This window comes from Tubulanus polymorphus, chromosome 1 (genome assembly GCF_964204645.1).
Source record: "Tubulanus polymorphus chromosome 1, tnTubPoly1.2, whole genome shotgun sequence".
Classification (NCBI taxonomy): Eukaryota; Metazoa; Nemertea; class Palaeonemertea; order Tubulaniformes; family Tubulanidae; genus Tubulanus; species Tubulanus polymorphus.
Genome location: NC_134025.1, coordinates 8,100,151 through 8,114,833, shown reverse-complemented (window position 1 = coordinate 8,114,833; position 14,683 = coordinate 8,100,151). Strand labels below are relative to the sequence as shown.

General features: G+C 36.0%; 3 protein-coding genes across 5 annotated transcripts; 2 read left to right on the top strand and 1 right to left on the bottom strand.

Annotated features, from left to right (window-relative positions):
- Nucleotides 1–761: 761 nt before the first annotated feature.
- LOC141915462 (uncharacterized) lies at nt 762–6,951 on the top strand. Of its 2 annotated transcripts, XM_074807003.1 has the most exons (23): nt 762–888; nt 1,039–1,124; nt 1,239–1,350; nt 1,832–1,967; nt 2,083–2,215; nt 2,302–2,400; nt 2,917–2,972; nt 3,053–3,116; nt 3,499–3,608; nt 3,681–3,762; nt 3,848–3,920; nt 4,019–4,082; nt 4,179–4,289; nt 4,379–4,450; nt 4,537–4,672; nt 4,838–4,867; nt 5,186–5,317; nt 5,391–5,529; nt 5,612–5,691; nt 5,774–5,926; nt 6,008–6,110; nt 6,236–6,442; nt 6,522–6,951. In XM_074807003.1, the coding sequence occupies exons 1-23, from the start codon at nt 819–821 to the stop codon at nt 6,782–6,784; spliced, it is 2,511 nt and encodes an 836-aa protein (XP_074663104.1). In that variant the 5' UTR covers nt 762–818; the 3' UTR covers nt 6,785–6,951. The 2 variants fall into 2 exon arrangements, with proteins under 2 accessions (XP_074663104.1, XP_074663105.1); XM_074807004.1 differs by lacking the exon at nt 4,838–4,867.
- Nucleotides 6,952–7,232: 281 nt separating this feature from the next.
- LOC141915469 (NEDD8 ultimate buster 1-like) lies at nt 7,233–12,277 on the top strand. Of its 2 annotated transcripts, none has more exons than XM_074807015.1 (15): nt 7,233–7,324; nt 7,405–7,612; nt 7,698–7,868; nt 8,115–8,288; nt 8,373–8,499; nt 8,615–8,700; nt 8,783–8,889; nt 8,963–9,149; nt 9,226–9,385; nt 9,709–9,809; nt 9,903–9,991; nt 10,092–10,197; nt 10,341–10,424; nt 10,510–10,639; nt 10,737–12,277. In XM_074807015.1, the coding sequence occupies exons 2-15, from the start codon at nt 7,505–7,507 to the stop codon at nt 10,916–10,918; spliced, it is 1,812 nt and encodes a 603-aa protein (XP_074663116.1). In that variant the 5' UTR covers nt 7,233–7,324; nt 7,405–7,504; the 3' UTR covers nt 10,919–12,277. The 2 variants fall into 2 exon arrangements, with proteins under 2 accessions (XP_074663116.1, XP_074663117.1); XM_074807016.1 differs by having other exon boundaries at nt 7,238–7,324; nt 7,420–7,612.
- A 543-nt stretch (nt 12,278–12,820) lies between these two features.
- On the bottom strand, nt 12,821–14,460 carry LOC141915476 (NF-kappa-B inhibitor cactus-like). The gene is made up of 2 exons (XM_074807025.1): nt 14,187–14,460; nt 12,821–14,016 (listed from the first exon to the last, which is right to left on the bottom strand). Exons 1-2 carry the CDS (start codon nt 14,339–14,341, stop codon nt 13,002–13,004), a joined length of 1,170 nt encoding a protein of 389 aa, XP_074663126.1. The 5' UTR covers nt 14,342–14,460; the 3' UTR covers nt 12,821–13,001.
- Between the last annotated feature and the right edge of the window lie 223 nt (nt 14,461–14,683).

Sequence of the window (14,683 nt, the reverse complement as noted above, 5' to 3'; positions counted from 1 at the left end):
GGGGATATCTCAATTGGTCAGTTTCTGGCCATCATGGTGTCACCATTGTGGTCAATAGCTCAAATGAAACATGTGGAACCGACGAATGGGCCCAAAAGCGTAAGTCAATTCCTGAGTTATGTGATCCAAAAATGCCCTAACTGGAAAAGGCAGTCTCTCAATTGGACGAAACCAAATCGGATAGGACAATTAAAATTTGGGAAGGCCACAGGCAGTGGTCTTTCTACGAAGCCCACGCGGTGAGCATATTATTATGAAATCTTTTTTTAAACCACCATGTACCACAAAGTAATAAGCATCGTTGTAAGCACTTGAAACAGCCATTAACCACTTGAAACTGTCAGATCAAACATCATACCGCATCCCCGCAAAGAGGGGTAGTTCGGCAAACCGGGGTTTTCATTGGCCTCTCTAGACTACCCCGCCAGTACGGGTAGCCGAGCAAACCGGAAAACTCATAATGGGCTTAGTGTGCGCATTTTGCGCATTTTGCCAGAGCCGCAAACTGATATGCGCTGGCTAGAAAAGCCTAATCCAGATAAGCGTGGGGTCACGCAACCCCATAAATAAGTGAGACACAGTCTTTTCATAGAACTGTGCACATGTGTAGGCTCTTTTTAATGCTTTTTGTTATGTTCACTTGTCCCATTTGCCCACATCGTGTTACGTCCGTACCTCAGTCCGAGTAGGATCACGCCTGGTGAAAATCCAGGATTCGAACCCAATAAGGCTCTCACGCAAGTTGTAGATCAAGACCTTGACAACAACTTTTCGATGTAAAATATTCTGTCTGTCAGTGTCAAACTCTGTGCACTATCATGAGCTCTATTTCAACTATTTCAGAGGTTCCAGGGATAAACAATGCTGTTCAGCATTTACTCGAACTTGGTACGTATTAAGACAAGTGTGTATTACTTTTTTTTGTTGAAATAAAGGGCATGTCAGCCGAAGAAAATGTCTTCTCACTCGTTCGTTAATCATTCGATGCATTGCATATATAATACTGTCAAATGTTATTGTTATGTCAATATTTTTCAGGGGAACGAATGAAATTAGATTTGATAGGGTTTAACAGTCGTGATGTGTCCAATATCGACATTGTCATTGAAGCTATTCAAGAGCTTGTATGTACATTTTTCGTATTTTGAAATCTTGTGATTAACATAGTATTTTTTAACAACAACGTACAACAGAAAATTATCGCTTGATTAATTTAAATTTTTTTCATTAATTTGTAGGAAATTGAGAGAAGTCAGTCTCACCATAAACTGGAAACTGAAACTATCAAGGCCAGCATACACCGACATAAATTAAAATTCTTTCCTGAAGAAATAGAAAGGGAAATAGCGAGTAAGTAATCATGTTATTGTCTCATATTAAGCCGTCTGTGGTTTAGTTTCATGATTGGATATTTTCACAAAGCATTTATAAGCCCATCCGATAAAAAACACTTGCCACCGATGATTAGGTAACTAACATGGATGTATAGACTAGAGCTTAACACTTATGTGCCCATGATGACACTTATATATAATAGTACCCTTGTATTCTTTCATATAACTTTGTATGTATATAATCGTGTTGTTATTCGAGGGAAAATAAAGTTATATTATTATATTATTAACAGTCTATAGTTCGAGGTGTTAACTAATATGACTGGCCAATAAGTCTGATAGAAGTAGAAAATAGTGCCAATAGTGTCCTCTATATTTCAACTTATATTGGACTTGGGCCATGTAAGGCTCAAATATCTTGTCTTGTCCAATAAACCAAGTCGTTTTCAATTCATTAGTCTCACTCTTGAAATGTGCCTGTTTTTCATTTATTTTAGTTGCTGTTAATGTTGCCCGTGCTTCGAATGAGGCTCAGCTGAAGAGGTTACAAGAGCAACTTGATGAGATAAATAAGTCCACTTCAACACTTGAGAATAAACTTGAAGAACTTGAAAAAGAAAATGCTATATTGCAGTATGTTTCATCTTAGAAAATAGATTCCTTTCTGCTACTTCTTAAACTTAAAGTCATCATCCATTTTCAAATAATTATGGATATAGTTGTATGACGTATCAATTTTTTATCATAGCCCGGAAAGAGATCGAGTTCGCTCTGAACATGAAGAAATTATAGCTGAATTGAACCATCGGCTGGCAGACAAAGCATCCAAACAGATAATGCTTAATGAAACTAGGGACAAACTACGAGAAACAAATGAAAAGGTAAGCTTAACTAAAATTTGCCTCCTCGTAATGTCTTATTGACTGGACCTACGTATGATATTTGCCGTATAAAACTATGATTTCAGATCATCGAACTTGAAGAAGGGATTGTCACTTTGAAAGAGGACCTGATTCAAGAACGTTTGGAGCATCGGCATGAGAAAAAACGATTGAAAGACCTAATTGTATGTTTACTACGTATTGTTTTCATCATTTTGTTTGTGTCAAAAAAATTTCAATCTGTAATGAATTTAAAATTATATTCTTAGGACATAGAGGTACATCGAACATTGACATGTTTCTTTGGTAAACCCATGAATATATTATACATGTATACTATGGAAGGCATGGGTTTAGATTGGCCGAACTGATGTATTTTGCCTTCTAAAAGGGTTTAGGGTTAATATAGCAATAGTTAAAAAGAAGAGATTGTGTTGGCTTTTTCAGCTGTTATAGAGTGGTGAATGATCATCGAATTATACATAGATTTAGATATGCTTATAATGATAGCGAGTAATGATAACAATATTATGGCTATTGCTTTAGTTCTTAATATGAGTATATATGGTGTAGATAGTAAGCTTATGGAAGAGGATATTTATCATACATTGTGTGAGATCTATGAAAGGAGGTGATTTAAGCCATGAAGAAGTTTTTTCTAATGATTTGGTATCAAAACATTTGTAACATGTCATTTCCAGGCTGAAACTGATAAGAAATCTAAAGAGCAGAAACAAGAAAATCGGAAAAAAGACCTGTATGTATTTTGAAATAAGGGCAGCTGTCATTCGCTGTGTGTCATTCAATTGTCATTGGTGTAATTTCATTGAATTGTAGTGAATTAAGTGGATTAATGAAGAAGAAAAAAGATACTGAAGATTGTATTACTATATTAAATCAGGTTTGTGTAAAAAGTACTCCAGAAAATATGTTTATATCCATAAGATATCTTGAGAAGATTCGTAGAGTAGCTGTGTTAACCGGGTTTAGAATAAATGACGAGACGAGTGGTACTATATAGGTTAACTATTTATTTGACGCACGAGCTTTCGCTACTAATGTATAGAAGCTTCATCAGGTGAAAGCTTGGTGAAGCTTCTTTACATAAGTAGCGAAAGCTCGTGTGTAAAATAAATAGTTAACCTATATAGTACCACTCGTCTTGTTATTTATTCTAAACCGGGTTAAAACAGCTACTCTACGAATCTTCTCAAGATATCTTATGGATAAAATATCTTTTCATTATTTCATGATACCTCAATCTTTTTCTTTGTATATATTAGAATATTCAGAGACATGAAATGTCAAAAGCTAATATGGAAGCACAAGAGATAGCACTAACTGATGAATTGAATCGAAAAATTACTATGAATAATGCACTACGTCAAAAAGGGTATGTGTTCATCAATGATTTCCTATTCTTGATTGCAAATTGATGTATACTAAAGCAAATGTTTTATGTTAGCCTGGACATTGTGAAGAAAACTGAAAATGAACAGAAGGAACATGAAGAACGTGTGAAGCGTATGTTTCAACATTTAAACAAGGTTCAGTGTTATTCATCTTTTTAAAGAATTCGTCAGCAAAATGGTTTAGCTTTGTTGCAAAAAGTTCATATTTGTTTCCTTACAGCTTGTCGGTGATACTGAAGACGAAAGGGAAAAGGGTGAAAATCTAGAAGAAGAAAAAGATAGGTTTCAAAAAGGTGATCATGAGTTACATGTATTTGAATGATTGTTGTAATCGGAAACTCTGACAATTTCTTAAATAATTTCTTGAATGATGAATATCTCGTCTTTAAAGAGTATGAAGGTGTTCTTGAAATCAGAAAAAAAGATCAAGCTTTGGTGAATGAACTGAATGAAAAGTAAGACGCCCTTTGAGTCAGTAATTAAAGATAAACATTAAGATGGTATTTCCTTTTCAATCATACTTGAATGATGTTTTTATTTTTTCGTGACAGTCTGCAGAGGGCAAAGGATGATCTTGCCAAAAAAGCAGAAGACTGTGGCGAGTTGCAAAAAGAAAGTTTCGACATGGATGAGCGTATTTCTGAAATGGCAGAGACACATAAGTAATGAGAATCAAAGCAAATTTCAGTTTTTTATTGGTTTTTGTGAAATTCGCTGTAATACATTGTGTGCATGCATTTTATGTTTTTAGGGCAGTTGTTGCATCATTGAATAAGCAAATAGACGAATCGAGGGAACAACTTGCAAAAGAACGTAAAGATCGGTAAGATAATTTGAAATTCAAGGAAAGCATGTTTGCAGTTATCAAGATGGTACAATTCATATGAAATCACTGTTTCTACTGTACAGAATGGATCTGCAAGGAGATCGAGAAGGCGTACAAAAAGAAGTCGATGCATTTAGACAAGAGTATCAAAAATATATGAGAAGGATGAACAAGAAAATCAATGAAGCGAAAACTGAGCATGAAAACTTATCAAAAGAGGTCAGTAGTAATTTATTTACTGAATTCGTTAGGTTATAGTTCTTTGGCAGACTGTCTGATAATGGAGTATTACTAAATGTGGAGAGTTAAAATACCATGTTTGGAGTTAAAATACCATGTTTGCGTGTATGTCATTAGTCTTTTTCTTTTGGCAATGAATTTCAGTTAAAAATTGCCACAGAAAGTAGTGTAGAGGTATAAGTCCAATGTGATTATTCTGCATGTCCATGTATTGTACATATCTATTTCATTGGGTCAGGGGCAATACATGCAATATCTAACTAAGTATTTTTTCAAACATTTCAATATGCTTCTGGTATCTGGTGTAAGAAACGGTATTTGGTGAAATATTAAATCTTAACATGCTTGCATGTGTATCGCATTTTCAGTACTGTTGCCTTCACGAAATGTATTGGCTTTTGCTGATATTGCTTGGTTATTGTGACTTTTCTGAATCATAGGCTTACCACACAATATAACATATCAATTTGAAGTGTGTAAATCAATTTCCAGTCTCAGCAGTTGCAGAAAGACATCAAAAGTGGTGAAAAACGAACAAAAACTTTGACTAAAGAACTTGCTAAGGCTAACGAAGATTTCACCACGATGCAGCATACATTAGATGAAAAGATTGCTCACTTGGAGGTATTCAATTAGAAAAAAAGAAATAGTTATTTGACATTTTCTTTACATTAACATTGACCTGCTTAACTTACAGAACGATATCGCCAGTATGGAAAAGTCTCTTCGAGAAAAACAAGACAAATATGCAATACTTCAGCCTGAGTTTGAACAGCTACAGAAAGATCATGATGAAAAAGTGGTATTTTATGACAATATGAAAAAGGAAGTTGCAGGTACATGAAATTATTATGTTGTTTTGATGAATTAGTTCATTACTTGAATATTCATGTAATAGGCATATTGTAATTTTTTAAGCTTTGAAAAATAAGAAGAATTCACTTGATGATGCCACAAAAAAAGTTCAACGAGACATTGAAAAACAGGCTCGTCCATATGTAAGTTACCCAAATTTATCTCATACCCTTCTTTATAAAAGACGTATGCCCCAAATTCATTGAAGTAATTATTTCTCTAAAGGCCGAGTTTACTGCTGAACTAAAGAAAAAACAATTGGAGGCCAGAGAACAAATAAAGCAGCATGCCATAGAGTGTACTGAAATTGAGAAGAAAATCTACTCTCAAGGATGTAAACTGAAAACTGTGATGGAGGAAAATGATCGTTTTTCTGTTGTAAGTACATCTATATCTTAGTTGTGGTTGAGTTCAGAGCTCCAGCTCAATTGATGATAGATAATTGTTCTAAACCTTTAGGCGTGTACAAATTTGGACAATAAGATATTAGATATCAACCAACAAATAGATGACAATATCACTGCCAAGGAACGTCTCAGAAAGGAATTGTTAGATCACAGAGGTAGCTTTCATTATAAGATATGAATAAAAGCCGGTACTCAGTGTTGAAGAAATAATCAATATCAAATCATTGACTTCTATGTAAATATGTTTAAATAAGATTTATTTACTGGGTATTGAATATAGATGGTTTGATGTGTAACTGGTTGGAAGATATTTCAATGGAAGAGAAGTTTGCAGAACGTGATAGTAAACTGTTGGAAGATATGGCTAACTTACTAAAAAAAACAGGTCACCGCGAACAACAGATCGGTGAAATATCAGACAAATTGAAGAGTGAGTTAGATATGTTAGCATCTTTCCTGAACAATGTCACTCAGAAACGACCAAAAGGTAAATTATTTCATATTTTCCTGTAATTTATGAAAGGTGTTTGAAAAGAAGTCTTTATCTTGATATCATTATACTCCAGAACTCCAAGATGATTTGAAGGTAGCTGATGCGATTGAAGTTGTTGCCGATGCTAATGTTCAGTCTACTCCACGAACTGCTAGGACAAGCACAAAAGCTACTTTACAGCCAGAAAGTACTTCATTAACTCAGCGTACTGTTCATAGTACCTCACATACTGGAGGTGGGGGGCTTTCTGTAGAAACTACAAAACTCAGTGAACTGAGGACCCACACCAAACAGTCACAGTCTACTACTGTCAGTCATAGTCCTAGAAAGAAATAGTTATAATTTCGATTTAAATAGTTATGGGTGGATGTAAGCTATCTATGTTTATGCTTGAAGGGGTTTTTAGTTTTGTACCAAAATATTTACTGCTGATCAATCCAATCCGTCCAAGGATTTCATTTCATTTTGTTGTTTATTAAGAATCTATTTGTTAAATAAAATAAATTTTGTAGTCAAATTAAGAAATACAACGTTTTGTTGCCTTTATTTTATTTTCCACTTAGACATGTGAAGTTTCATTCTAATGCGGACTGGTACTTAAATCATCACAATTGAGGATTCAACAAAATTGGGTAGGAAAGGCAAAGTCCTATTTCAATCTGATCGTTCTAGATTTTTACCCGGAAATAGCTGTTTTATGGAGAATTCCCGAAAGGAGACTCTGGCAAGTGTGTTCACTGACGGTTATTGGAGCTACTTAGTATGGTTTCAGTTTACTTCCTGGATTGCGCAATTAATCTGTATCTGTATTAATCTGCAACTAAATGCTATTGTAGTTGTAATTCGGTCTGGTCTCAATTGATAAGTGCAAATCAGGTATAGAAATATATATATTTTTGATAAAACGTCCTCCACACTGTAATTTGATTGTTTCATGCGATATTAATCATTCGTAGATCAATTTTAAAAAGCTATTCACCAGTTCGCTGTTCCCGATCTCTCTGTCGGATAGTCTGGGTTTATTCCGTCGAGCTATCTGAATCAAGCTGTAGTATCATGGATGGTGCACATCAAGCCCTAAGGGCTTTACTTAATCGGGATAAGATCAAGCTCTGGTTAATGCCCTACTCAAATACTGATGGAAGCAAAGGAGAGGAACCTAAGGTAAGTCTATCTAGAGAAGATATTCAGTAGTACTGCTTTTTAATGAATTGGATTGTTGTCTACAAATTCATTTTAATTCCATAAGGATTTGATTGAAAATTATGCAAAGGAACTAAATCTCTCAGAAGGAACAGTTTTATTAGCCTTGGAAGAATTAAGGAAGCATGCTCTGGAAAAGTTGGCTGCTAAGAATCGTTTTCAAGAAAGTGGTGTTGCAACATTACGTGTAAAATTTGTTGGATGCATACCTGAACAGGTAAAAAATCAAAGGCTTTTCTAGATAATGTATGGGTACCGTAGCGAATGATAACTGCTTTATGAATAACAATTTAGGCATATTTATCTTGTCAAATCAGATTTGATTTTCCTAATCATAATTTGCTAGTCAAGTGTAATCTAATCAAATAAGATTTGCACAATAGGATGAATTCGATTTTACTTAAGATCAAATTTAATTTGACGTGATAAATTCGCCTAGTGTACTGGTACTTGTATATTTTAGTTGAAGAGTGGTCTGAAAACTGGGATTATTATAGAAACAAACCTGAACATTCGGGGAAATGAATTCAAAAATAGTGTATCACATATGTCAGGAATTGCCATCCTGAAAATGAAGTTGATAAGTTGTGGTAAAGTTATTGATGAGACTTCTACTTTGACTGAACAGCATATCAAGGTAAGTAACTGGTAATTCATGAATCTGATCTTTATTAGCCTACAGCACACCTATTGACTAAAACTGAATTCTCTAACCTTTCAGAATAATTCCCAAGTGATGGCTATTTGTCTTTCGGAATCAGAAGTTGAAATGCGGCAAGAGGAAGAAGACATGTTCACTGTACAAAAAACTAAAGCTGCAGCAGAGTTGTTGTCCAATAAAAAGAGAAGTAGGATTTCTATTAGACCTATTTAAAAACTGATATACTGTGGGAAAATAAAGATATGTTTTGACAAAAATGAATTAATTTAGGCATGTTATGTGTTTTGATTTCTTTCTTGTAGATGAGGGTGATCCAGAGGAGGAGTACTTCATGCAAATCGCTGACCAAACGGGAAAGCCAATCAATTTACCTCCTGATGAACGTAAGGTGTGGAAACTACCAGTAATCTTGTAGATTTTCATTTTACATTCAATGGATAAAGAACTGATGAATCCTGCTATTATTCCAGGCATTAGCCGTAGCTATGACATTGCATGAGAAAGGAAAAGCGAGCTTGAGGAGAAAGGAGTATGGTCTCGCTCTGTTATTACTACTGGAAGCTGATAAAGAATTTCGGTAGGTACCACTAAGATTTAAATCTGCTGTTAATTGATATGAAATTTAGTGTTATTGTTGCAATCTTTTTCAGAAAATGCAGATCTGATATCTTGAATGCTGTTGATAATTTTGCCATTCTGTGTCTGGATATTGTGTGGTGCTACCTCTGCCTGAAAAACATCAGTGATCTTCCCGATGCTGAGTCGCGGTTGAAATCATGCGAGGACTGCTTTCACAAAAGTTATGGAGTTAATCTAGAAAGATTGACTGTTGTTAAGGTACGTTGAATTTCTTAAATGGAAAAAATCTGGAGAGAGCACATGTTATTTTTGATTGCTGAAATATTTATTTCAGGGAACTACTGGCAATGAGCAGGCTTTATATATGCGATTGCATCTGCTTCAAGGAATCCTAGCGTATTACCAAGGAAGTCTCCTGAAGGCAAGATGCCTTCTTGCTCAAGCGCAACAGGAATTGCAATTGTTACTCATTGATGAAAACTCATTGAATCAAGGTGAATACCATTAAATGACAGGGTTCCTACGGGTCCGTAATACCCTAAAATTCCGATAATCAAAATTTTAGGGGAAATATACCCTAAAATTCTGAGCTTCGCCCTGAAATCCCCATAATCCCCTCGGATCCTGAAAATTGCCTCGGTAAATTTTAAAAATGCCCTAGTTCGCTAATTTCGATGGATTTGTATTGATTGATATGTTGAAGGATTTAATTCTGGATGGAACTCGTCCAGATTAAGATAAACTTTATAATATTTTGGTCTCAGTTGAGTGAATTTTGGGGAAGCTCAAAAATTATATTCGATAATTATGTCTTCAGTGATGATGATGGGATTTTCTGAGAAAAACGCTCGACTAGGTTTACGCGCATGTCAAGGAAACATTGATGCGGCGATTCAACATATAATAAAGAGACGAGAAGTAGGTAAAACATGCAAGTGAATTCACTTCTCAGATACAGGTGGTAGAGGTGTTGTTGAGTTGAGATATAAATGTTAGATCGTAACTTTTTAGGAAAAGAAACTGCTTCGCGAAAAAGAGAGAGTCGAAAAAGAAGAGAAAAAATTGTCACATATGCTCGGTAAAACTGCAAATGGACAATGGTCAGTTAGAGGATCCTTTTGTATATCTTTGGTTGTCTTGAATATATGCCTAGTTGATAAGAGCACTTGCTTTAAGATTGAATTCTGTCTCCTTGATTAGGGTAAATTCAAGCCATTACAAGCAGATTATATCGATGGGATTTCCGAAAGGATCCGCTCGAGAAGCACTTCGTCAGGGAAACAATAACCTGGCAACCGCTATTGAGGTGGGTATATTTCATTTCGAATATCTGAGATTATAAAATCATGAAAATTCAATGATCTGGTCTAGATTAATACATTTTAAGGCCTCTCTACTTTGTTTTCATCGTTGTTAAATAAAACTGAACACATTATGACCCTATTTCAGATTTTACAAGAACATCCTGAACTTTTGAGCTTACCAGATCCCAGTCCAAGACCAGCTCATATTTCTGAGAATTTGATACAACAGGTCAGTTCAACAGACACGTGACATTTCGTTTGTTTTTTAACTTGATTGATTTTACTCAATGTTTCATATTGTATATCTCTTTTAGATTGTCAGTATGGGTTTTAACCCAGCTTTCGCTAGGGAAGCTCTGTCACTGGAAAATGCTAATCTCCAAAGAGCAATTGACATGTTAATCAGAAATGGTGGATTTCTGCCCCTACAACTGCATTCTTCAGGTAAATTGAATAAGTTTTCATTATTGTTTTTGCCAACAATGCGGTGCATTTGCATTGGCTATGATAATTTTTAATTTTTTTCTCGTTATACCAATAGATTCACAGCCAGGTACTAGTGAACCCGAACTTACTGCCGAGCAAATTCAAAAGGAGAAGGATGCCATGGATGCTATAGTGCCAGATATCCCAGAGGATGAAGACTCGTATTTAGATCTGACGTTAGAAGACGAGGCTACGTTTTTGAATGAATACCAAATTTTATTGAACATTACCAGTTAGAATTGATGGTATCTATTTTAATCTGTGATAACATATCCTCTATGCAAGAATTGCTATAATGAACATTCGTCTTCATGAAAATGTACGGGTTTTTCCGTCCCAATATTATTTGACTTAAGCGCAATCTGTTCTTGTAAAATCACACCTTTGAAAATACCTGTATCTGTCTCACTTAAAGATTCGGTTGTAGTTTCTACCATTACCGAATGTAAAATTTGAAAGAAATTTGTACCTTCTAGTCAGTGCATTAAGAATTTATGTACAGATTAGTTATTGTGATAATACAGCTAAACCGCTTAATGCGGATTTTGGTCTAATCCAGACATTATTTGCGGTCGATTTGTTCATTCATATACAGAACATGACTTTTATTCCGGATTTCTTGAAAACCGGATGAATTTTGTTGGTCCCAAATGATTAAGCTGGTTCCACTGTATTACTTCCAGTATGTCTTGTTATATGGAAAAAGATGTTATTCTGCAAACGTTTTAAAGATAATTCCCATTAGTTTATTTATTGATATATAGTTGTATACTGCCGCCTGAAAATGGGTCTGTACAGTTTTATGATCAGATTTTCCAACCAGCCTTGGGTTGTTTTGAACTTAACCGAGGTTCACCTTGGAGTGCGATACATTCTATGCAAACTAAAGATGAATATACTATCTATTTATATGTGTGTACATCTGTTTGAAAATATCTTTGCGGATTTCCCTGTCTCTGTAAGATCCGTAGAGCCAGCTGTTGCGACATATATTGATGAGCAGATTTTTCACATAAAAAATCGCGAAGACGGCACAATGTAATGCCCTATATATTTATGGTTATACTGCGTATGTTTTGTGGAACATGCACTTTGAATTCATTTCTCTGCTTTGTATTGTTAAAATATTCTACAGACAGGCCTATAGTTTTAGGGTGAACTTTTTATTCTATTGTTGAGTAAAGTTAATTGATGTCACGAGCATCGGAAAATGTGTCGCCCTGTATAATTGGCGGTTACTAGAGAGGTATTTTGTCAGAATCAAAACCAAGTTTGATGATGTGAATGATTCAGGGACCCTTCGAGATTTTTGCACCCTTGTCACGTGCTGAGTTCATGTGCGTGATGCTGGTCGTTTTAAATGGGGTCGAGTCGCAACTGTGACTTCACGTACTTGTTGCTTTACGACTGGTATATCCCGCTGTGAGCCTCCATATAGACGTGTTGGAGTAGTTTGGATGTCCATGACAACTAGGCGGAGTCTTTGGTTCAAACCTGATTACCTTCATCCACGATTTTGCGGTTGAGAGTTCTAAGATTTGTTTTGTTTGTCAAAGATTATTATAAATTTGTTTTACAGCAAGTTCATGTTAATAAAGTATGTGTATATGTACATTATACTAGTGTCATCGGTTGATATTTCTAATTTGATTGTTGTCTTGGATTGCGTGGATTGCCATTTTGTCAATGCGAGATCGGCTACTAATGTTTCTTCAAAGAATATTCCACTGCTTCAAGAGGAAAGGATGTTTTCTTGCTCGTGAATTCATTCGTCCAGTATGATAGAGATCTGATTTATATACGTACGTGTATATTCCCATTTACGATCAATGATTATAGTTAGCTAAATCATTTTTGACGTACACTTGACAACATGTAACAAGGTACAGATTGGAAAATGTTTTATGATATCTTGGGAAACCCGTAGATACCGTGTATTTTATCAATTCGCCAACCAGGATGTATTGTTTGTCACAACAAGGAACTAGTCGCGAGTTCTCTTGGATTCCCAGGGTTCGTACTATGATTATTTCGTTTTCGTCGGTCCCCGGGAATCGAGCAATCCATTCATATCAAAATTTATGAATAGACACTATCTCTAAAGTCTCTAGTTGTAAACGAAAAAAGAGTCAATCAAGGGGGTTCCACTGCTATTGTGTGTATTAAGGACAGAAGCATGAAACGTTTTATTTTCATAAAATTTGGGAACGTATAATAAAATGTATATACGGTACATATTACACGTAACCTGAAATCAGTCACCCAGACGTTTATTCCAAGCATCAGGTAAAACGAATAGAACGTTGTGTCAAAACTATATTTATGAATCAATATCCATGTCATATAACCCTTGTTCCAATTCGGAACGATCTGCCCCAGCCCTAACAAGAGCCATCGTCATTTCATTGTTTCGATTCTGCGCCGCAACTAAAAGTGGCGTGTTGCCGCAGTAATCGGGAATCTCACTATTTGCTCCATTATTTGTCAGGATGTGCACCATCTCGTGGTCGTTTCGTACGATGGCCATGTGCAAAGCTGTTTGACCAGACTTTTTGGCCCGTGAGTTGAAAGTTTTCATAGAATATGACACGAGGATGCGGACGATTTCAACATTTCCGGTCAAACACGCGAGATGACCAACTGTGTAACCCTCGTCGTTAAAACAGTTCAATAGTTTTGCCGTATCTTTGGCATCTTTCTCGAAACCACGAAGAAGTTCTGCCACCATACAAACATCACCGTTCTTCACGGAATAGTGAAGTGGTGTATTGCCTATGCGATCGGCCAAGTTTACATCAGCTCCTGCCTCGCGGAGAATCCGCGCCATTTCTAATTGACCAGCAAACGCGCACAAGTGCAAAGCAGTATGCGCCGCACTGGTCATAGCATCCAAAAAGTATGGTTTCGGCGCTCTGTTGACTATTGCCCTGAACTCAACGATGTTCGAATTCATCACTGCTTCATGTAACTTATTTTCAAGATCCGCATCGCCTAAGAATAGTTCAAGCGTTTGAAAATCGATTGTCAATCTATCACTTTGTAGTTTCTCTAAAAGTGCAGGGCATATGTTGAGATTTCCTATCCTCTTCATTGGCTTCGCCGGCGTAAGGAGCCAGGAGTTTACTTTTCGAATATCTACACCACTGTCGCAACTAGGGTCGCTGGAATAGCTACCCGAACATGTATCATAACCCATGTCATCAATTCCTTCAGGCCATTTCCCGCTCTCGAAACTTTCCTTAAACTCGCGACTCAACGGCCAAGATTCTTTTCGAGGGTCCGAACGTATGTTCACATTCTGTAGAAACGATTCCGTAATTTCTTCGACATTCAAACTGTTGAAATGAAAGTATATTATATGTATTCATGTATGTATATTTCGTTGGGATTGATCCGATATATTAAAATGAGTGAATAAATTGATTAATTATGAATATCATTAAACTCTATTTTGCTAAGTCACTGGCCTTTCTTTCGATAATCGTACGAAGTACTGAGCATATACCTGATGTCATTTCTGCGTGACCTATTCAGAATCGCGCTATTACTGCCGCGGTCTTGTGCTGAGCGACAGGCATCAGAGCAGGCCGCTTCTTCCAGTTGATTCTTCGTCAGTTTACCACGAACTCGGCGACCGTGCATTATGTGTTGTATCGTCATTTCCAATGGAACTATTCCAACAAAATGGCAGATTTTGAATTCATGAAAGGTTTTCCCTATTTCTAAAGGTCACGGGAAATCCCTGTTTCTCGAAATAGCTTGCGTGCTAAACATTTCAATAATGTATGCAATAAATGGTTTGGTAAATACATGTTTTATGTTCTATGCGTATTATGTCATGAATGTGATGTGCGAGGGTGTCCATAAAGGGCGTTGGCTAATTGTATATGTCAGTACTTGTATATTATGACAACGTTTTCTTCGTATTACTGATCTGAATCACTCTGCTTACTTTTTACCGCGTCGTCAAATGTTAATATGGGTAATATAATGAGCTCTAGT